Raw genomic sequence first — 25,083 nt, 5'->3', positions numbered from 1 at the left:
TACACAGCTGCCCTCCTACATAACAGCCCTCCAGTTTTTCTTGGGAGCTCATATTTCTGACTCACAAATGCAAATGCTTCTTGCTGTGCACGTAGCAGCATTTAATGTTGACAAAATCTGACTGTACACATTATCTGTGATGCAGCAGCAGAATGAAGACATCCATGCAAATTGGGTAAAATCCATATAATTTACTAAATATATATATATATATATATATATATATATATATATATATATATATATATATATATATATATATATATATATATATATATATATATATATATATATATATATATATTATGTTTAACATTATGACCTTATTTTACTTTCACGCTCTTGCTTTTTACAACTTTTGGGTAGCACATGAAGGCAGCACGACAGGTTCATCATTACCAGCAGATGGCTCTACTTAGATTCAAGGTCGAAAACCTGAGCTGTTTTTCCATTGTTTTAAAACAAGATATCCATATATTTTTGTGTTTGTGATTGTTTTCCTTAACGCATTATGACTTTTTATATACACTAAAATGAACTTGTCTATCTATATGGAGCTCATAGCCCAATAGAAAAACATTAAAATGCAGAAACAAGTCTGTTTTGTCAAAATACCACTGAACATGCAAGATTTTAACACATGGCATGAAGAAATATCATAAATTGAGATAAGGTCAATGTGAACTCGTAATATAAACCCCCTAGAGGACACAGGAATGTTACAGCTTTAAGGCTTTCTTAATATATTGAACAAACGTCACATGCGAAAATGTCAACCGTAAAAACAACCACGGGGAAGAAAAAAAGACAAGAACAAACTACGCCTTTTTTAAGAACAGGCATGCCCTTTATCGTCCAGTGATGCAGGAATGTGAAGGATGCTGAGTGTCCACCTGATACACTGCTTTGCGCCCGGGGGAGGGTCTCCAGTCTCCACTCGGCTGCCATAACACGGCTCAGCTCAGGCAGGCAGGGGGAAGCGCATCCTCAGAGAGATCTGCAGAGAACATGATCATCAAGAGAACCTGAACGCTTTCTTTTCGGCTCCGATCTGATTATTTGTCAACCTCGTGAGTGTGTGTGTGTATGCTTTTATATATATATATATCTATATGTGAGGAGGACATACCAGGAGACGCAGGCGTCGGGTCCTTGCAGCCTGGACACAAACCGTTATCATCAGCCGCTGCGCCGTGTGAGGCGAGGTCATCGCAGAGTACCACGGTAAGATGGAGAAAAAAACAAACAAACAGCGCTAAAAAAAAAAAAAAACAGTGGGGCTACTCTGCGTTATTTGTGCGTAAACTGTTTTCTGTCGGTTATTTACCCAGCCTTATTTTTGAGATCTTTTCTGACAGCCAGTGTAGCTTTGATCTACTACATAAGGCTTCCTGCATCTCTGACAAAATCACACAGCAGCATCTCGCGAAAAGCTTTTGAAACAACAAATCTCAAGAGAAGAAAACGAGCCACTGCGATTTATATAATTGTCACAGACGCTGCCATTCCTGAACTCAGTGCAAACAACATGGACTATAGTAAATATGGGTTAGTGGAGCAAATCAACACGCCCTGCGACCACCAGGATGCTCCATGTGGTTATATATTTCCCCTTTTACCAACAGTTGCATATTGTGGATGGTAAATCTGGAGAATATTTTATTTTGGGTTAGAATTCCCGATCAGATTTTTTGGGAGGGGGCGCATTGGATATGCAGCATCCTCACCGGTCTAGACAGAAAACGCAAGGGGGAGGTACACGTAGTACACATACAGTACACAGTAGAAAGGCCTGTAGGCTGCACACACAACAGTCATGGGATGCTGTAGTGTGCATCATATGGGTTGTTTGATCAGCTGAAAGCATAATAATCTGTCAGTTTCTGCAAAGGCCATATTCCGGTCAAACGTTTGATTTCAAAATAACAAGAACAATCTTCCATTCCTTCCACACATTTTCTCAAAATCTTATATTTGTGTCATTTTCATTTTGACACTTTTGATAAATACTGATCCATCAATATGGAACAAGAACAGGAGAGATATATTTTCATAGTATTTGTTTGGTACAGACTCAGACAGGCATTGCTATGATAACAATAGACAACCAGGAGATACTCTGTCATAAATGTTGCAGTATGGGAAACTAATGGAAATGTCAATTGTTCATACATGAATTATAAATGTCCCTCATTCACAATAGCCTCATTCACAATAATTTGACCTTCAGTTCCATCCCCCTGATTAAATGGCCTACTAAAAGCTGATGTTAATTTTAGAATTACCTCAGATTCCTCATCTCTGATCTGAATATTGGGCTACATACAGTAGCTCTGGGAATACATGAGCTATTGTTAGACACATGCTAATACAAAGCTTCATTTCATAATGGCTTTTCAATATCCTAAGGTGGGAATGATGCTGATGGTGTTAAATGTATCCACAATGGCCTGTTTTAAAGTGTTTTAGCATGGATGTAAGAGTTAGCTTAACACTAGGAAAACAGTTTGATATTGTATGAATAATACAAATGAGGAGCTTTGTTATGAGGAGATATTTTGACATTTAAAAACCGGATATTTGTAGGAAGACTTGAGTCATTGTTGAGTCAGCCACTTCTTTGGTAGTGTTTGCTGAAAATGATGGCCATCCGCTTGAAGACTAATTTTGTGGTTGCCATAGATGCTCTATCAGATTATAAACAATCATAAAACCAAATTCAGTTTTGCTGGTGTCATCAGGTATGAAACAGGTGTTGAACACCTGGGCTGAAAGAGATGAAAGAGCAGAGGAAGAGTGATGGGGGGAGAGTCTGTGTGACTGAAGATGTCACACAGACTGAAGACAATCGAGAGTGAGTCCAATTATGTCCTCTGAGCTGAAGTTTATTTCCCTCTTCTCTTCTCTTCTCTTCTCTTCTCTTCTCTTCTCTTCTCTTCTCTTCTCTTCTCTTCTCTTCTCTTCTCTTCTCTTCTTTTCTCTTCTATCTAATTTAAAAAAAATCTGGTATTTCATTTTGTTTAGACTTATGCCTATTCACAATCAGTGTGAATGCACCTGAAGTTTTGTAGATTTGCCAACATCTTTTCACAGAGGATGTTGTTTTGGAGAGTTTATGCTTCATACAGAACACATTTTCACAGTGAGGAAAAGCCAAAGTCTTTAATACAAACTGATTCATATTTTAACATTTCATTATCTTGCTTGCACTCTGCTAGTCACTAGTCACTTAGTCATGTGAGCTAATCAGAGGTGAATGTAGCCATATACATTTTACATTACATGCCTGGGTAATTACATTTTATAATTCACTGCTCTGAAATGTTTGACTTTTGTCACTGTTGACGTCTTTGTTGTCTAGCATAATTTGTACCAATTATCATTGAAATAAGGTGTATGGCCTTCCCAGTGCATGTGTTTATACTGACAAGAGTGAGCTGTTTGGTAAAGCAAGAGGATGAGAAAGACTTCATAACCTCATGACAAACTACAATTGTTTTTGATAGGACGACACTCTGATTGTCTCTGCAGTACTGCTGCTGATGATGATGATGATGATAAAGTGTGTTGAGTGAAATGAACTCTGCTCTCTTATAATCTTTCAGGCATTGCATTCACACATGTTAATATAGCACAGCACACCGCACTCTCACATCAGTTTTCTTCTTGTATTAAACTTCTGATTCAAGGCCAGTTCTTGTTTGTATTTCACTATTAATAGACTGCGTCTTTTTCGAGCTTAGCCTCTTGCTGAGGTCATTGTTTCACAGCTAAACCACAACTTGTAATGTTACTTGCTGTGAGAAGAGGAAGTAACATTGTCACGCTGTCAGATTGTGAGGGAAGAAAGTGACTGTTCACTTAAATGAGAGCTACTGCTCTTAAAGACAGAGCTGTTTCAGAAGACGTTCAAAATGCAGTTGCAAGAAAGCAAATCGGAACATATTTATTACAACAGCAGTTTGCTGGATCAGACTGAAGCCATGAAATTGTTTAAAACATTGTACGCACCTAACAATCTGTATATCACAACATGAATGTATCTTTAATGTGATAAATGGCTGAATAGCAGTGACACTATTTGCTTGTTCTCACAGTTTAGGCCACTTTTACTGGACTCTATAGCGAAAGGACCAAACTTGTTACCCTTGGCTGAGCTGTGGCAGAACGAGTGGTGAAGCTGTAATTGCAATGATTATTATCTCTTGTCCCTGGTTTCACCTACTGTATTCAATGCCCCAGAAGTGTCATTTTCAGAGTCCTCAAACTACTCCTCTCATCCTCTGATATAGAGGCATAGAAATAATATTTCTCAGCTATTTCCCTTGGCAATAGTCACCCATTTCAAAGCATGGGTGTTTGAGGCATAGGCACTGATGTGTTCAGTAGACCAGTCAGTTAAGGTTCAACGTTTCTGTGAGTAAAAAATATATAGCACAGTCTTCACATGAACGAGGTACAATATAGATAATATGTTTTGTAAAAGACTTTTCAGCATGATACTTATTTTTCTCATACTGTAGAAAGCAGCATTTCCACTGATGTCTGTTCAGGTAATTTTTCAGTGAGCAACCTCACTGGTAGAATCACATTTACAGGGTGGGAGAGATGAGGAACACACATGAGTGGTGGAGAAGTGTTGACCATAATAAAAGTACAAGCGTGACGGAAGGAAGTTGCACACCCCTAGCAACGATGCAAAAATAGTTTAATAAGTTATCAACATTTCAACATGACAGTCTTCTTCAGGGTATTGAGGGACATGACAATATATAGGGGATAGGACACAGGTCTGCTCTATCATGGGAAGGAGTCTCCTCAATCAAATTTACATACTGTAGGCGGAGGAGGTACCTGATTCTTCACAGTGTATTTGATAAATAGCTTAGGTTGTACAGGGTATCAAAAAACATCTCCTTATAAATATCAAAAAACAGCTATGGGTCTATCATACAGTTTTATAAAGACACACAATATTAGCAGAGACATAGCAAATACTATTCTTAGGAAAAACCAAACACCCCTGGCTCCGACTGGGTTCCTAAAGAGAATCCAATTTGCAAACATGCAGATACTCAGAGCTTTGAACTTATATACACTGTCTGTGAAATCAAATTTTCCAAACGGACTGATAAAATACAATCTCAGCTTGCTAGAGGATCATGAATGAAGGTTACTGCATGCATCTGTGCTCTCTGAAGCCCCAGTTTTCCCCATTATGTATGAAACCATGGATTCACCACGTGTGCCTCTCGGGTGGAAGTCATCAATATTGGATTTATTTTTCAGGAAGACAGCGTGTGAATAGCTAACATTAGATCCATTGAATATGTGGGCTATGTGAATAGCACCCATCAGATTTGTGCATGGATTTCAAAAGATTTTAACATGCCTATCACGATTTTAAAAATGGTAACTTTATTTCATAGCTGTGCTTTGCTACAGTAAAGCATGGCGTTGCCTGTTTTGGTATAAATTAATGATTGAACCACGCACTGCTGGGTGATGACTGCACTGCTATAAAACTTTAATGACCTGCATGTTTCCCCTCTTAGTCAATGGGCAGAGTTGCACAGAAAGGAAGTGCTTGTGCCTGCAGTAATCATATGCCGTGAGCATGTCTCCCTCTCTTTTTGGACTGAATGTGCAGAGCTGAAAGGAGAACAATACTCTGTGTGAAAAAGATGAAGATGGTTTCATAAAAAGTCTCTCAAGGGACTTTTAGGCAAGTGAAATACAGTATGAATAACTTAGCAGTTTATACATTTTTTATACCTATTATCATTTAGCTCAGGCTTTTTATCATTAATGATAATATATTACCACTGCAAAAAGCTTAGCCTTGTTCTTCGAAGCATATTATTACTTCAGTATAGCACATTACCTATATTATTTATTATTTATGTCTTTTGACAACTGCTTGGTAACTAAACTTTTCTTAAACCTACTGCATAACAACTTTGCTGTTTTATATAAGAGCCACAGTGCATAAGCAGGGAGTTCCACCTGGGAGCGGAAAAAGCCCTCAGATTGAGAGATCAGCGCTAATATTGCATTTCTGCCTGGTTACACTGTGATTCATTTTTGATTGACAGATTCAGTAATAGGATTTGTGTTTGCGGGTCAGGTCAAAGGTCACATTTCTCAGCATATAATTTTAGCTCAACCTTATATCATCAGTACATTCACCACTTCCACATGTATAATAAATGCACCGGAGAGTAACTTAAATATGCAGCTGCTTGAATCTGAGAAAGTAGCGCCACATTGAACCACGTTGGAGACATTGAACTTTAAAGGAGCACTCCAACCATTTCACATATCAATGTCAATGTACTAATTGTGGGCAGGGCAAAACAATTAATGACATCACTTGAGTAATCTCAATTTAAGCTTGGGGTCTGAAAAGCATACTGTAGGCAGGGACTTTCTAATGTAACATGTTCTCCAGTTACATCATGGGAAGTATAGGATCTAGTGTTTTTGGACCCTACCCTACTACTAGGGACTAAAAGTCAGGATCACTAAGCCTCTGCTGCTTTGACTTTATTTATTTAATCTGTCTCTTGCCAGTCCCACAACTTTATGAAAGTGCAATACTAAGTTCTGTGTTCGCAATGGCAAACATGTTTGTGTTTTAACACCAAAAACTATGCAACATTTTGGAAAAGCTGAGCACAGCCTCTCTACTGGGATGGAAAGCGTTTTTCCATACCTTGTTCATTAATTTTCCTCACCATCGTTCAGACTGAGAGGGCTCGTCCAGCTGGGTCTAGTGACTAATTCACCTCCTCTCCTCAGCTTTCTGCTCGACTGTGTTACAACGGCCAAGTGTTAACAATATGGCTTTGTGTCTCACACCTGTGGGCAGTAGGACTCTGGGAGAGTAGGAGTGAGTGGGCACAAGGGGCATGCCTTCTTTCCCAGACTCAAGGAAGGCGACAGAATAACATCACAGTAAAGTCTTTGTGTAAATAGTGAAGAATTAATTCCAACCATTTTATGCACTGGTTTTTGTCGTACAGTCACATTCATGGGCAGTTGTGTGAGTCAGAAACTCTTGGTTAATACTGTTTGTGGACACAAATCTGATAATGTTATTTGGTTTGAAAGTGATTTTTTATCATTATTTTGTTGGAATCAAATGGTCAATGTGTGTAAACTCCTCATGTCTACCACAAAGATGTTCGGAAAGATTCATTTGGGGAGAATTAGTTTTGCATGGCTGGAGATAAATAACAACAGTTGTTTCTGTAATTTGTAACAGAGGTTGCTGTCGATGAGACCATTTAACAGTACACAAACATTGGACATGTGCAGTACAAATGATTGCATGTCTACATACAGTACACATGCACACTCACCCGGTTTATTAAAGTCCTGTAGTGCAAAGTCAGGTTCTCAGACATTCTGCAGGAAGATGAAAACTCCCACTCATTTCACTTTTCTTTTGTTGAGTATTCATTTTCAATGTTTTTTTTTCTATGAGTCAGCCTCAGATAGTGAGTCAGGGAAAATCTGCCTCTACTACCATGTAACAATATGTAGACAAGCTTTTGGGTTTGGTTGAGCTTTTTAAGGCTGCTTATTTGTCTTTTGCTTCATTTTCCAGGTTTCCATGATCAGATGTGCCTTGATCCCGATCTGAAGTTCTGACACAGCTGAAAACGACCTCAGGCACTACAACCAACATCAAATCATCTCTTCAACTGGTATAGTTACTGAGACCTCAGAGAGGATGTGAGTAGGAGAAGGACTGAGGGTAGAAAACCCCCAATAAGTCCAACCAAGAAAGGAACTGGGATTGAATGGCTGCTATGGACTGACGGGTCAACTGATACCAGATTACACCGGCTTTGCTTGGAAGTGTAAGTCTTTTATTAATCCTTCTGACCACAGACACAGTCAATGCGGTTTCAGTCAGTCCAGGGAATCAATTGAAATTCAATCCATTAAAGGGAACTAATCCAATATTTACAGTGTCTCCTTTCTAGATAAGGCGATTTGTATTTGAAATCATTTCTTCAGATTGATTCTTTTGACTATAGCTATGTGGCAGACAGTGAATGGTTAAGAAGATGAGAGATACAGATACAATAGTATTCAAAGTCTTTGTAATGTAATGTTTTGATAAACGCATGACAGGTGTATTTTGAAAGGCAGCATTGTTGTAAAGCTTTCGTTACATGTGAAATACATCGAGCTACATTTGAAGATATAGCAGTGACTTACCAGACAGTGAAGGTTCAACCCTTTTACTGCCTCTGTGTACTAAGGATGTCTTCCATTATGTCTGTTATCTCTGAACCCAGAATCTAGACATTTATCTCCTCCGGCTCGACTCCTCTCCCCTCTCTTCTCATTTCATCTCCTCTCTCATCTTTCCTCTTCTCTCTACTGCCACACTTTACTGACATGTGTTTGTGCTCTAATTCCATCCTTTTCCTTGGCACTTGACAATGAAAGCGGTGGCTGCTTCTGGTATTCCTTTTTTTGCACTGTCTTTGTTCCTTCTCTCCTTGGAAACAACATCTTTTATCTTTTGGTGTACAAGACATGCCATCTATTCTGTGCCAACCACAAATGTGGATTTGTCTTTTAGGCTGTATTGATGCGTGTAGGATCTGAGACATGATTGGATGCAGCTATTTGATATATTTTGTTACTGTTTGAGATACCTCCATTATTACTTTTATTATGAAGCAAATCACTGTTCTAACATTTCAAAATATCTCTAAGTATCTGTGCATTGTATGTTCTATCTGTATTTTTCCATATTTTTTATGCCCCACCGATGTTTAGAAATTTGTTTCTAGTTGCTGTTTATACTTAGCAATATTGCTCCTATGGTTCCAGATCGACAACATTAGCTTTTAGTTCAAATCACCACTGTGCCTGAGTATAGCCTCAGTGTGGCTATAGACTTTTTTTTCATTGCACTGTACTTAGCATGGAAAAGTGTTTGAACTGTGTAGTGAATGGAAACACACAGAATATCGTACCCACATTACTTTCAAACATTATTCAGTTGTCTTTGGTTGTGGCTAGATGTGGTTCATACAGTCCCTTCACTAACTCATAATACCTCACTGTACAATATAAAACCCATGTAGGCTGAATGCACCCACAACCCTAAGCAGGATCAGCAGGTATAAAGAATGGATGCATTGAAAACCTAAAAGCAGATTTAAACAGGAACTGTAGGGATTTAGGGTTGAGTTTATTTGAATTTTTATATGAAATGACGCATCAACATAGTACATGTGCATTCATAGCATGAAAGCAACAGACGTGTTCGTGCTGGTGCCATTTGAATAGTACCAAGTGCTAATGTAAAATGTACTATTGGCAGTGTTTTTGCTTTTTTAAACCATTTTTTAAATTTGTAGATTTTACGACCACCTATAAAAATCACCATAATCATTGCCAGCTGGTTCCCATTGGCACCTCATTGCAGCACCTTTATAAAGGTGTAAATATTTTGTTATTGCCTTTTCCATGCTTTCTCTTTACACCTTTGAAAAAAAAAATATGTAAAGAAGGGTTACTGAGCAAGCTGTTCATTCAGGTTCCTGGCTGTGAAGTTGAAATAGACTGCTCACAAATACAGGGATGCAATTTATTGTGTGGTATTAAACCAGAGCACAATGACAACGCATACAGTATAATAAAAGAACATCAAAAGGAAACACAGTGGCAGATTAGACAGCACAGAGGGAGGAAGAATAAAGACCATGTATGAGTTGCACAATTTTAATATACACTATGTTAACCCTGTCTGAAAGATAGTAGAGTATGAATTCTCCTGAATGTCCTCAAAACTTTTAAGACCATCAGTGCCTGTGCTCTACAAAGTTCTATGATTTCCTAACAAGATCCACACAACAAACCTGATCAGTTTCAACCATGACAGTAGATGTCATGCTCCACTGCCCAGGAGATTATTTCTCGTGACTATTCAGCTACAAAACAGTCATTTCTGAGATTCAAATATAAGCGATGGGTGCTATCATTGTAAAATTAAACTGTTAAGTGTAGATGCCTCAGTAGTTGTCACGGTTAAAGTAGGTAATGTCACTCAATAATTCTGAGCAGCATCCTCCATCCAGAGTGGGGCAGGATGACACTAGTTGAGGACTGCAAAGAAATATGTTCTCTTATGAATGATATTGCAGGTTTTAGCAGGTCAACAGAGGTAAAATATGACAAAAATCACTTTGAATTTTTCCTGTCGTACTTAATGTGTTTGCTAAAAAGTCCAGAAAGAAAGCCATCAGTTCTTTAACCAGATAGTGGGGCCTGCCAATAGATCCATTAACATACTAATAAGTATATAAGTAAATGTTTACGAGTGCTAAAATTGATTTAAAGCTATACTTAACTTCATTGAAGACATTTTATTTTTTATGACATGCATTTGAGTAATGAGAAGCATGTTCCATACCGCATGCGTCTTATATGTAAACTGCATCATTACAATATGTATTTTTTTCTCTGTGGCATGCTCATATAACTCTATTATTTATATGGGGTGTTTAAAATAGGTCAGGAGGTCAGCATGGAGTCATAAAGATTATGCTTTATTCTACATATCCAGAATTCTGTACCAGCATTTGCTTAAGCATATTTTCTCAGCACCCATAGCAATGTTTTTGATACAACTGACGTTTAGCTTTATTGTTATTGCAAAAGAAAATCTGCCCTCTGGTCACATCTGTAAGGTTAAATCGCCTGTGTTAGTCCCCTTTTTACTTTTCTGGTTGGAAATGGATAATTCATCACATTCCCCTGCAGTTTGGTTTGAATTAATGATAAAGATGAGTGAACAGGGTGCAGGTCTGCCACAAGGAAAAAATTTCTGTGGTTGGTGTTGGTGTCTGAAGTCAATTTTCTTTGAGTCTCGTTTTCATTTTTTCATGTGAGAGCCAAGGTGAGGGAGATATATTAAAGTGAAGCGAAACAGATCCTTTTAAGGGTGTTATGATTACTGGAATTTAAGAGGTGTACAGTAATTAAGCGGTAGTTTGAAGTTTCTATGACTTCATGTTATGACCTCCATCTCATCTCTGTTCACAACCACAAAAGCAGAGCTGATCAGTGTTGAATAATGCATATTACTGCACAAAATATTAACATTACCCCCAAGGTTCAACCAGCATGTTGTACATTCTGAATCAGCATTGTATCATGCATGGGTGGGATACATTTCTTCTGCATTCCCAGCTCAAGTGAAGCAGTATAATTTAATTCACTGGAACATTTATGTGAAGCAGGTGCTGGAGAATGAAGTAATCACATTGTTGTTCATTAAGCAGACAGGAAAAGCAGAAAAGCAGACAGACAGAAAAGCAGAGCTGTGGAATGAATGATGCAATATGGCATGGATGGATGGCAACCAATTACACTGAAGCATCTTTACCTTGTATAAAATGAGGCTCTTCATATGAGGGTCAGATGATGTCATATACTGATTAAGATATATAAATTGTATAATAGTAAGTGGCAGAGGCTGTGTTGAATAATTTGTCACAATGAGTCATGATAAGTTCCATGAAGATAAATGTAGATTTTGCTGAAGGATAAAATATGTGACCACAGTCATTGCAATAATGACAATTTGATACAGCAGATACAGCAATGAAAGTCATATCCTGTTAGTGTCACCATGACTTGCCTTTTTTTTCTCCACTTAAAACTACAACATGAAACTGCAACAATTTTAAGCCCTCTAAGGCTGAACTGAAGATATAAAGACTGTATATATATTATATATACGTATATTTAAGGGTTTTTGAACTTTGATGCATTGTACTGTATGTGGGATGACACTTCAAGACCTTTTCAGGACCTGCAACTGTCACTTATTACCAAAAGCAACACAAAATCTCGTGTTCCCTTTGTTCTGAAAAAGATGTAACATTTGTAGTTAATCACTTTTGAAAAACTACATTGCACTAACCAACACTTTTGTCAAAAGTGACTTAAGATAAGTGCAGTCAAGCCCCATTAATAAACAAATAGGTGACTACACTGTCAATTACTGTTTAACTAGTCTGCACAGTATGATGTCCTGCTTTCCCAAGAAATGAGATGTCTACTATTGCTTCCTCCTCTGCTTGGCATACTTTTACAGTTGTGTTATCAATTCCCTCTGTTGGCCAGAGGCCCTCACTGCAATACATGCCAACTCAATTATATTTTTATTTTTTAGCATTTCCTCTGTCAGGAAATCACTTGCTCTAGATCAGAGTTATCACTTATTATTTAAACAGACATATTTTTACATTTCAATTCTATTCTTTCATTTCCTGGCTATATCTTGTGTATACTGCTCTGTATAGCTGCCAGGAGATGACAGATATGCCGTGGCCTATGCAGTGACCCGTATGCACAGCATGCCTTGCAGCATAGAGCTGTAGGATGGGGCTGTGTGAGTGGATGTGACTTGCCCAGTGGGGTGTGGGGAACAGGTGCTGACACTGTCAGCTTGTTAACACTGGGGAGAGAATTGCTCCTCCAACAGAGTGCGGCACATATGCAACACATAGCCTTTGGCTGTGGGATGTATGTGCAGGCATGCATACATGTAAAATGAGAAAACATGGTGTGTGTATGTTGTGTATGTGCACCCACTTATGATTCTGTAACATTGATGGGTGTAGGTTTATTAAATTTGTGTAATTAATGATATTTGGGTAAAAATAAGCATAAAACTGGACTGTGAACATTATGCAAATTAAATAAAAGGAGTTTTTTCAGCCAGTGCCACCATGATTATGCCTGTTAGTGTGCAAATGCATGTGTGTCAGCATCCTTGGTGTTGTACAGCATGAAGAGACTGTATAATGTGCAAAATCCAAAGCCCTTAATTTGTTGTCCAATAATACTTTATAATTTTCAACATCAATTTTTGTTGTGAGCACATTGTTAGCGCATTATTATGTAGTTCTGTTTCCTACAAAAGTGCTGTGAGATATATTTATATGAACCCCCCCCTAGGGTTATGTGCAAGACATTCTCTCAAACATCTCAAATTAGGCCCCTAGATGATCCATTTCTAGACGAACTAAATTGACACAATGAATTATTCCATCCAATCCTCTGGCCTTTATAACAAGAAGGGTACTCTGAACAGAGGACAAATTAGGACACTCAAATTTTCCTTCTCTCATTTACTCCATCAAAGCCATTTAGGCAGATCTACCCTGTTTGCCCAATTTATTCTGTGATTTCTTACCCTCTCATTTGAACGACTTGGGGAGAATGTGAGGAAATGGATGTGAGATTGGAGAGACTGGCTTCTACAATTTAGATAGATAATAAGATGCAAAGATAATGTGTCAGGACCGATTCACTTCTGTTGTAGTTGGGAGGAAAGTGACGTATCCTTTTCCTTTTGGAAAGACACCCTGCCACAAATAAATCACTAATAGCTTCCACCAATAAAGTAAAACGGAAGAGTGAGAATGTGGTTTAGAAATAAATTACGGTTCACTGTAGAGGAAGGGAAAGAGAGAGACAGTGTGATGGAGGGAGAAAAAGGGAAAAGCTGCAGTAAAAAGGAAAACAACACCATCTGCTCTTCTACGTAAAGCCAACAATATAACCTATATACATATGCAGATTTTAACACCACAACACTCTTTCTAAAAGCCTTTTTATCAATATCACTATTTCTTAAAAAAACATATTTGTGCCTTTTGGACACAGTACAAGTACTATTGAGGAACAGGATGTCTTATTTTCATCATGCAGGATGTTTTGTAAGGCTGCACAGTGCCGTACATCAAAGACAACACTGCAAAATGAGACGGCTTCAAACAAACACTGCATTGATCTCAACTACAGTGTCAAATCCTGAGACCACAGGGGATATGGTTACTGTCACTTATGGGTTAATGCCCCCCTTTTTGGTTTGATGTCTGAATATTAGGTTATTTGAGATGCTGCTGCTCTTTCAAGTCGGCCTGACAGGACAAGGCTGCAAGCAGATTTCCCATAAGGATTTTCACTGCTCAGCGGAGAGACACACAGACATCACTCCCAAGCCTTATCAAAGCGTTTCTGCCTCACTAGCAAGCATTTCATATTGGTTTGGCGCCTTCCAGTGGAATATGTAAGGAATTACAGGGCCTTTAACTGTTTTTTCCTGTTTGTGTGACTGTTCTGTTTTTCATCCACAGTGACAATGGTGTTGTTTCTGATTGGGATCACTATAGCCGTGAATAATTCATCTCATGAGAACCAAACTGCAGGTAATTGTTGCAACGACTTAAGAGCAATACACTGTACTTAGCAAGGATCAGATTTTAAAGGAATGGTTTGACATACCAGGAAATACAATTCTTTGCTTTCTTGCTGAGAGTTAGATGAGAAAATCAATACTGCTTTCACATCTACACACTAAATATGAAAGCTACAGCCAGGAGATGGTTAATTTAGCTTAGCATGAAGACTGGAAACAGTGGGAAACAGCTATCCTGGCTCTGTCAAAGGTAAAATAATCTTCCTACCAGCAGCACTAAAGCTCACTATTAAACATGTTATATCTTGGACTATTTCTTGGCAGGGAGCAGTGACTTCCTGATGACTTCCAGGAAGAAACGGTGTGTCATATAACCACCCGTAAAACCCAGGGTTACTACTCCATTTCCATTTCAATTGCATACTTTTACAACTAATTCCATACTTTTCCAGACTCAAATTTCCAGACTTCTCGGTAGATTTTTCGGAACATATTTGACATCTGAGGACAAATAGCTAGATGTTTATCATGTAAATAAAATGTTGAAGGGTTCATTACTTGTTGAGCTCGGTCTTGGCCTCGTGTGGGATTGGGCCAAAAACTTCATGACTCTGGGTGCGGAGGATGCTGTGACTACCTGTACTCGTTTTATTTTCCCTTAACATATTGAATGAACAATATAATATTATTGTTCACCTCATATTTTTACTCCCTTTTATAAATAAGAAGCAAAAATTAGTTGAAAAAAGTTAAATAATTGAATTTTCTCCATGGAAATGACAATGAATGCAGCCATAAAAGTATGGTTTCCTTATGCAGAAAAGATACTCCGTTCACTTTTCTGATAACTGGATCACGCATAACTCATAAATGTTCAGACAAGCTTAATATTTGGTTATTTGTGATGCTGTGTATATATGAAATTCAATGAAAGCTGCATTTTCTTTCAAACTAATTTGGTCGTGGATGTCTGGATTTGATACAGTTATAAGTCACTTGGGGCAGAGATATTTTGCAGGCTATGACATACAGGCGTAGAGGAAGCTCTGCATAGGAGTGCGCATTCAGTCACACGCCTGCTCCAAACACCGTGAAAAACACTCTGCTTGTATGATCAATTTATTTTTAGAAATTTTGAATTTTTTTATTTTAGAAAACAGAGTAGGGGCAGTAGTCTTGAAACACAAACACTTTTTCCATACTCTCTTTTATTTTTTCACCGCAGAGCTTCAAGTCCTGCTTTCAGAAATCAGCAGACAAAAACATAACACATTTAGGAGTGTCAGTAGTAGGGGACCATCTACCCGCTTCAAGTTTTTATGCTAAGCTAAGCTAAATGACTCCTGACAGACAGCTTACATTTAGCGGACAAATTTGAGAGTGGTATCGATCCTTTCATCTCACTCTTGGCAAAAAAGCAAGTGAGCATATTTCTCAAAATGTCAAACTATTCCTTCAAATGTCAAGAGTTTATTTGGATGTGTTATGGAATATAACTAATATGATTCACTGTGTCTTCCATCCAGAAAACCCCACCCATCAGGGTGCTCATGTGCTGCCCTCAACACTGGTCATATCCCTGCTTCTTATCATTGTTGTCCTGCTGACGATCTACTGTCTGAGGTGAACGAACCTGCAGTCACACATGCATTCTCAACTATTTGCCTGCCTTTGAATGCATCTCTTTGACTTCTCTTTTCTCTCCCTTCCTTTTAGCATGTGTGTGAGAGTGAGTGTGTCAGGTCAGGGCATAGGGGTGGGGCTGGTTTGGAAACAGGCGGTGAGCATTGGCTTATGGGTAAACAGCTGCACCTCAAGTAAAGACAGCAAACAAAAACAAGTAGGTCAGGTCAGGCCGCAGATTCTCATTCACTGACCAGCCAGCTCCTGCGTCCTGAAGCCGACATGAGGAGGAACAGCTTTTCCTCTCTCAGATGGTTGTTATTGGTTTTGGTATTTGGTGTTTGCCTACCTTATGTGCTTAACAGCTCTGTTATATAGATTTGGGTCAGCTCATTTTAGCTTTTTCAATACAGATTTCTGCCCTTTATGTTCTCTGACGGTTTTTGCTCTCTTTATTTCTCTCTCTGTCATTGCTATAGGTTCAAAAACCACAGGAAAGCTCTTGTTACCTCGGTGGATAAAAAGATTCCAAATGGCTTTTTGGAGGAACAAGGTACTGTTGTGTTGCACTCAATATAATTACCAGTGCATGAAAATGTAATGTAGCTGTTTGCTTTTTTTATTTCTTCATTTGATTTGTAGATCTACATGCTTTATGGACTAGGAAAATTTCACGATCTGGAGTCTAAGGTAGCTGGAAAGCTTATTGAAGGCTCTTAGCTTTCCCAGCACGTAGGGAGCCATATAAACTTTCACTTCAAGTAAAAAATATATAAATAAACGGAAAGGCCAAATTCTGAGCTAAGACAGTTTCGTGCAGGAGCAGCAGCACTATGTTTATGACTCAAGAAATCATTTCTGTCATGTACCCACAGAAGTAGGAAATCTTAATGGCCATCGGGCTTGTTTTTGCAGGTGCTATGAGAGCTTGTAATGTTCTCTTTTGGGAACCGTTAGCATTCTGACTGCCATATATTCCTTTAAACACAGGAGAGCAGACAGTGGTCCTCCTCCCCAGATCTCCCTCGCCATCCAAGAGGTACTTCCCCATCCCTATGGATTCACTGGAGGAGGAGTACCGGATACGCTCTGCCGATGATGGCAAGCTCTTCAGAGAAGAGTTTAATGTAAGCACGAGTTTATTTGGTGTGGACTATGCAGGAGTGAAGATCTTTGTCCTGCAAGTATAGAACAAATATAGAAAATTGTAATAAACTATTATGACAGCAGGCTGTGTACCAGTGGCTTTATTTTCATCTCATGAGGATTGGGGTTCTCTCTTTACAGTCGCTGCCATGTTACTACCACCACGGGTCCTTTGAGGAGGCGAGCAGAGAGCACAACAGAGAGAAAAACAGATACCCAAACATTTTACCATGTGAGTGAGGATCTATATTCTGCAGCCAACAATATTAATGTAACCTTTAGACTTGAAGTATTATTGATCTCTAAATCTTAAGGTAAGGTGGTGCGGGCCAAAATGAAAATAAGAACTTACTTTATTTACAAGCTGTTGGTGTTTTTTTTCTCTCTTCCACAGATGATCATTCAAGAGTGGTACTGAATAATCACGATGGACATCTGTATACAGACTACATAAATGCATCTTACATCGATGTGAGTCTTGATTACAATTAAGCTTTTAATGCAGATGATGCAGTAAGGCTCTTGATAAATTGCTATTAATACTATGTTCTCCTGCACAGAGCTATAAAGAGAAGAACAAATTCATTGCAGCTCAAGGTAAGTGCAGATTTCATTTCATTTCATTCCATTTCATTTCATTTTATGAGTCATTTTGTTTCCAATCATCTGTTTTTTTTAGTTTAATATTGATATTTTTAATAATATTCTTGGTTCTGCTGCAGGTCCAAAGCCTGAGACAGTAGCCGACTTCTGGCGGATGATTTGGGAACAAAAAACAGCAACTATAGTAATGCTGACAAACCTGAAAGAAAGGAAAGAGGTTTGTCTCTCCCTCTGCGCTGCATTCTTTGCATACTACTGAGTAGGGCGTGTTATAGAATTAAGCTATACTATCTATATAGCTCCGCTGCACCATTAGCGAAATCCTTTTGTATTCTCATGACCCAAAGTCATTGGTATAATTTATTTGACCCCTTTCCCAACTGAGAATCTATACAAAGTGTCACCCAGCAGATTACTTAGCATTGCATAAAATTTAGCCTCAAAGGGATGATCAATTGAGAGCTCAACATTAAGTTTGATACGGCAGAATAGAGGCATTGGGGATCAATGATGGAATAATTGTTGATAAGATCCTGAGAGGCTTCATGATAATTAGTCTGAGAATCTAGTTAATGAGTTGAAACGTCACTGTGAAGATCTTATTGACTGACAGAGAAATGCACAAAGTCCTTGTGATTGCCTTTGAATTGGATTGTGAAATACACATCGTCTAATACACATTTATACACGTGCACATAACGATATACACAATAAACGCTGTTATACAAACATTTTTAATGTATGTTGCAATGATAATAAACTGTGTTTGTTATTTGGAGGCTCAAAAAGAATAACTTCTCTTCTCTTATCAGGAAAAATGTTACCAGTATTGGCCAGAGAAAGGCTGCTGGATGTACGGCAATATCAGGGTGGCAATGGAGGACTTCACTGTGCTGGTGGACTACACTATTAGAAAATTCTGTGTTCAATATGTAAGTAAAATATGTGGATCTACATATCAGGACATTAATGATATTAATAAAGGATACATTTGTTTTAAGCCCATTGTCAGCACAAATATTAAAAGGGTGTAAACTATAGGTTTATTTAAATTTTAGAGCATGTGTGGTTTTAAACACACAGCTGGCTCAGCGTAGACCAGGGAAAATGTAATTATACCAAATATAAGCAGAGATTGTTCTGAAAAATCATTTAAGATGAATGCTGTCTCTAATTAGACATACAAATGTTCAATATCATAATATTTTAATAAAGTTCTTAATTGTTATAAAAATACATAATCATAATAGCAGTAATATTATTAAAAATTAAACATCAAACAAAGCTGCATGGAGCTGGTATTCAAAAAAAATTTTAATATATTCAATTTCCCATGGGGAAATTGGAACATTTTAGTAAACTGTAATAGGACACAAAACATAATAAATAAATGAAAAACACTTGAAATGGACCAGCATGAAAGATTTAAAACAAAAACAAAAATCGATATACGTACGAGTGTATTTAATATACACACTCTACTACTGTGCAGTGTTTTCACATCATCTCATCTTTAGAGGTTCATACACACACAGTATCTCTGTTTCCTCTGTTTTTGACTGCCGAGCTGGGCGCCATCGCAGTACCGCAAAGCCCTCAGACTGCAAAATTCACTTTGTTCCCTCTCTATTTGAAGCCAGAGAAGTGCAGATATCCTCTCTGACTCTGTGAAAAGTGTGACTGTGCTGTAGCACTGCAGAACAAGCTTGACAGACTGGTTGCTTTTACATTCAGCTCCTCTGAACACAGAGCAACCAAGTGTTCAAGAGAATGAAATTACATTCTCTTGAGAGAGCATTCATGAGATATGTGAGGCAAAGGAAAACCAGCACACGTTTACTAAATATATTTTGTGCTTTCACAAATTGCAACATGACAAAAAATACAATTCAGTTAATGTCGGGTTACCTTTCCTGCAGTTTCCAATTTTTCATCGACTGAACAAGTCAGTTGACTGATTTATCGCTGCACTGTGAATATTATTCATGCACACGTATAAACTTAGTGTGTCTGTGCTTCACAGCAGGGCAGTGATGGTCCCCGAGCTCCCCGCCTGGTCACCCAGCTCCACTTTACCAGCTGGCCAGACTTCGGGGTGCCGTTTTCGCCCATCGGCATGCTGAAATTCCTCAAGAAGGTCAAGGCTGTCAATCCATCCTATGCTGGACCTATTGTTGTGCACTGCAGGTAAAATGTGTACTATAAAAGAAGCCCGAAAAAGGCATCACCTCTATAGTCATATAAATAGACTCTAAGTTGATTTCAGAATTGCTATACATGGTGCCGCTCTGCATTTTTTTTCCACCCGAAGTCCTGATTTATTCTTGAAAAGGTGGACTCACTTTTAAAATGAGGAATTTTCTGTTGTCATGCTTCAATGGTACGACAAAGATTTCCTGGTTTTAATGGAATTAGAGGTCAAAGGCGAACTCCCTAATAATAATTTAATAATATTATGTTAAATAAGGTTAAAGTTGAATTTCTTAATTATTTGATAGAGTTATGTTTAAAAAGATTAAAGGTGAACAGTAGCTAAAATGTATAAAATAACAAAAAGAAGTTAATTGTAGATGAATGAAAGCATCAACACATATATATACATTTTTTTAGCATTCTCTAGTTATTTTGTAATAGCTAGCCTGGTATGTGCATATGTTTGTCTGGCCAATCAGTGCAAAGCCTCACCAAAGAAATCTGCAGTCGATTGTAGCAACTGCTGCAACAGGTGCTCGGGGAGAGGGACTGTTGTTCTTGAATGGGGCCCATTGAAGAGGCTTCAACACCCTGCTGTGGAATCCCAGCTTTGTGCTCCCAGAGGTGCCGTCTGCTGAAATGACCCTTGTAAATCTATTAGGAGTTTTTTTGGGCTTCAGAGGTGAAGCGCTTTTACACATGCTCATGGCCGTCAATTGACATCTATGTTAAGAAAAAAGGCGATGCATAGCAGGAATGCAAAAATATTTTTATATCTTTATATCATGTCTGTTTTATTGCATTACGCCTATGATAATCTTCCATGGTGTTCCTCTTTTGCTACAGATAATCTTTTTACCACACATCTAATGTTGGATAGAGTTCTTATTTGACACATTTTCATTTCGTAGCTACACTGTGTTGTTAAGACCTTGTGCTTTCTTCTTGTTTGTGTCTCTGCAGTGCCGGGGTGGGGAGGACTGGGACGTTCATTGTCATTGACAGCATGATCGACATGATGCACATGGAACAGAGGGTGGATGTCTTTGGCTTTGTGAGCAGAATACGAGAACAGCGCTGTCAACTCATCCAGACAGATGTAAGTGTTGACCCTCTCTGACCTGTTGTATCTTGGACTGACAGCTCAACTCAGTGCTCTAGTCGAGGGGTAAACAAGCGAGGACATCGAAAACAGCAACAACTGTCTATGATACTAAAATAGCAGGAAATATTTTTGGCAAACTAAAGCGACTACTCCTACCTCTTCCTCTTCTCCTTTCTCTCGTCTATCTTCCTCCTCAGATGCAGTACTCCTTCATCTACCAGGCTGTGTTGGAGTACTATCTGTATGGAGACACAGAGCTAGATGTGTGCTCTCTGGAGGGCCATCTGCAGAGGCTTCACAACACCAGGGCTCCCCACGACAGGCTGGGCCTGGAGGAGGAGTTCAGGGTACGAAGAAAGAAGCTCACTCTTAAACATTTCAGTCAGTAATGAATCGTCCCCATCACCCTGCGCCCTGCATGGGTATATTTTCATGGAAAACTTGCCCTGGGTGCTGCTCTTGGCAGTGGTAACATAAATAACAATGCTTTGAATCAAGTAAAACTTAATAAGGCGCCACCATCTGCCACATAGAATTTACTGTAGCTTTGTGAAAATTTCTCGTTTTCGCTGCGGAGTCCCTACACACCAAGTGAAATGAATCCCTGTTGCCTTATCTTCTTCTTATCTCCTTCTCCTCGACTGATTAGAACTGTTTATGTCCAGCTTGTGTTTTTAGTTGTTGCCATTTTTAAAATATAGTCAACATTGCTAGCTTTATTTCACCATTTTTATTAGCATTGCACCGTCCTGTACAACAAACAAACAAAGTTTTTGCTTGTGTCCATCTGCCCATGTTTCCTCCCATCAGAAGCTGACCAACGTGCGCATAATGAAGGAGAACATGAGAACTGGGAACCTTCCTGCCAACATGAAGAAGAACCGTGTGCTTCAGATCATTCCGTGTAAGGAATACTCTGATACTCCGAGCAGTTTCATAATACATCACATCCACGTAACATCAAAGTATCACAGTGATGGTGATTTATAGATGCCGTACACAGATATCAGGCAAATCAGATCATGTCTGTGTGATCAATTACATTTAAGTAGAGCTTACATCTTGACTTAAACTTGAGAGAACAGTGGGAAAAAAAGCCAGCCAGCGTACAACTTTTTACAGTGCAAACCAATATGAGCTCTGGCGTGTTTGGCCCTAATAACACAGCTAAAGTTTTACTTAGCTGATTTTTTTCCATCAGCCTTTTCAAACTTTTATTTTATTAGGAATCACTGGTGGAAAGTTTCATTTTCCTTTTTTCTTTTTGCAGATGATTTCAACCGAGTAATACTCTCAGTGAAAAGAGGACAGGAGTTCACCGACTACATCAATGCCTCCTTTATTGATGTAAGCACTCCCTCACGACCTCTTGTATAGATTTCCCATAGAAGTATATATAAAGCTCATTGTTTCCTTTACAAACAATGCAAAATATTATGTTTGCTGCACTCTCAAGTCTTGTTTACTGGATCATCTACCCTCCAGGGCTACAGGCAGAAGGACTATTTTATCGCAACCCAGGGCCCCCTGTCTCACACAGTGGAGGACTTCTGGAGGATGGTGTGGGAGTGGAGGTGTCATTCAATCGTTATGCTCACCGAACTAAAGGAGAGGGAGCAGGTACAGTGTGGTGCTCTTGCAGAAGAGAACAGTAAACAGCCTTTTTTATTCTGTTACTTCATTGTCTTCTTTTTTCCTGATATACTGTGTATGTATCTAATTGTTTTATAGTGCTTTTGTGGTGCACACTGGATGCATAAAACGAAAAATACGATATAAATCAGTCAAACATAGCCTAATTTTATTTCCATCTGACCTTTCCTACCAGGAAAAGTGTTTCCAGTATTGGCCATCAGAGGGCAGTGTAACATTTGGAGATTATACTGTGGAGCTCACTGGAGATACGCAGTGTGAAACCTTCACTCTCAAAGACATGGTGCTCACCTACAGACCAGTGCGTAATGTTTCAGTTACAACATATTGTAGCATAATTGCTTTCCTGGTATATTTGTGCTGCATTCACAGATGAAGCAGTTTAAAGTGCATAAAATATCATTATATCCACCATTTTCAGCTGCATGAAAATAACAGAGTAAGCTCTCCATCTCTTCAGGAAAAGCAGTCACAACATGTCCGACACTTCCACTTCCACGGATGGCCTGAGATCGGAATACCAGCTGAGGGAAGAGGGATGATTGACATTATTGCCTCTGTGCAGAGGCAACAGCAGCAGTCTGGAAACCGTCCCATAATTGTGCACTGCAGGTGAGAAACTTCAGATTGACAATTCTGCAGCTTTATGTGCATCCTCGGATGAAAATTATATACAGTATATCCTTTTATATCTACCCTGTATTTGCATTAGTCCACTCTTTTTTTTGCAGTACAACCCTTTTCATTTTCACTGCATCTTTGTTACCCAAACACTGGAATTTCTCAGAGTGATATTGGAAGGAATTTCAATTTTACAGACTCTGATTTCCTACAAATGTCTGTTACAATAAATTCTACATTTTGCCTCAGTAGACCTGGTGTTCTATGCCTAAACCACTTATGTGATCCCTTATAAAGACTTAGCTGTGAAAGCTTTGATCAGAACCTAGCTTCAGGTGAAGTGATTCTAAAGCAGCATGCCCCTGTGGGATTGATCCAATCCACTGATTCACAGTCAATTAAAACCTCTCAAAGTGAAATCTCCTCTGACTCCCACTATGATTAATCTGATAAGATGAGCTAACGACAGGAAATGGTGTCATCACTCTCTTCTATTCCTTCATCACCACTTGTCTAAGAGGGGCTTTTTAAAGCTTTTTCTCCGCCCCTCGGGAATGGGGCTAACCCGTTGCAATCCCCAACGTCTCTCTACGCTTCTCTTCCGAATCACTCTTGCTCCTCGTCTCTCTGTCTTTCCCTCCATCCCACCATCATTGTAAACATTGACTCAGTCAAACACTGAGCTTCCAAACTGATTAGTGTTAGCGTTTGGATTAGCCTCTCTTTAAGTGAGGATGATTATTAGCACTATTACACAAAGGTCACCTTTTCTCTTGCAAACTTTTTCATTTAAATGGAAAAAGGGTGCGCTGCTAAGATTACAAGAATTTCCTTGCAACATTGTTGTTAAAGAAATTAAGAAACTTTGAGAATTTTTAATTTCCTTGTTCTACTTCTGAGCTGCATTTATAAATTGTTCTCTATGTTCTTCCCCAACTGCAACCCTGCAACAAATCTCTCTATTTTTGAAGGCTTTCCAGTGTGTGCATTATGTGATGTGGTTGTTGATAGTGTTGTCCTTCATGTTTCAGTGCCGGTGCAGGTCGGACCGGCACCTTCATTGCCCTCAGTAACATTCTGGAGAGGGTGAAAGCTGAAGGCCTCCTGGACGTTTTTCAGACAGTCAAGAGTTTACGCATGCAGAGACCACACATGGTTCAGACTGTGGTAGGTGGAAAACAAGATAATATCAAACCTGCTGTGCAGAAACTGTCAGCTTATTCAAGTTTGTGTTGTTTGGAACCATTTCTGCACATACATGCATGTTAACACTTTTCCTTTGCTTTTCCTTCCAGGAGCAATACGACTTCTGCTACAAAGTGGTTCAGGATTTTGTTGACATTTTCTCAGACTACGCCAATTTTAAATAATATCTGTCAGATACTGTTCTGTGTACCTCTGTCAAATAAACTTATGCAATTTTTTTCTGAATGTTGTTTTCTAAAGCAACTCTTTTTACATTTTGCACTTGATTACAGATCTAAAAAAAAAATATGTTGTAACATACTGTAATATAAGTGAAAACATCTGTGCTCCAGGAGAGTCTGTCTCTTTCAAATAGTCCAATGTAAAATATAGAAATTATAATAGTTTACTTAATGGGTTGATTAGGTTCTTTAAAATGTTTTACGTTACATAAATGCAGCAAAAGAGGAAATTTCAATAATTGTATGCCATCTTTATCTATATAAATGTATATACTTTGTAGTATGTGTTGCTGACTTCCTACCTAAAATGCATCACTAATGTGTTGTAGAGTACATGCTTTCTCTTCTGTTTCTGCTTTATTTTGTTATTGACCACAATGCCTTTGGTTTATTTTAGTATTGTATTTTATGCTGCCCACTTAACATGCCTGACTGCAGTGAAGAGAATAAAGTGTGTTTGTTAAGTA

At 38.6% G+C, this 25,083-nt stretch overlaps 1 protein-coding gene across 1 annotated transcript; it reads left to right on the top strand.

Annotated features, from left to right (window-relative positions):
* Window positions 1-1,136: 1,136 nt before the first annotated feature.
* Window positions 1,137-25,083, top strand: LOC122997528 (receptor-type tyrosine-protein phosphatase epsilon-like). Its single transcript, XM_044373722.1, has 21 exons — window positions 1,137-1,224; window positions 7,613-7,868; window positions 14,184-14,255; window positions 15,772-15,868; window positions 16,348-16,421; window positions 16,859-16,995; window positions 17,156-17,246; window positions 17,409-17,485; window positions 17,575-17,611; window positions 17,737-17,834; window positions 18,430-18,549; window positions 19,641-19,804; window positions 20,774-20,909; window positions 21,113-21,262; window positions 21,726-21,819; window positions 22,186-22,262; window positions 22,401-22,535; window positions 22,744-22,869; window positions 23,029-23,180; window positions 24,221-24,356; window positions 24,485-25,083. Exons 3-21 carry the CDS (start codon window positions 14,189-14,191, stop codon window positions 24,557-24,559), a joined length of 2,043 nt encoding a protein of 680 aa, XP_044229657.1. The 5' UTR covers window positions 1,137-1,224; window positions 7,613-7,868; window positions 14,184-14,188; the 3' UTR covers window positions 24,560-25,083.

The sequence above is a fragment of the Thunnus albacares genome, chromosome 14 (genome assembly GCF_914725855.1).
Source record: "Thunnus albacares chromosome 14, fThuAlb1.1, whole genome shotgun sequence".
Classification (NCBI taxonomy): Eukaryota; Metazoa; Chordata; class Actinopteri; order Scombriformes; family Scombridae; genus Thunnus; species Thunnus albacares.
Note: the sequence above shows the minus strand (reverse complement) of the source record. Positions and strands in the feature narration are given on the sequence as shown.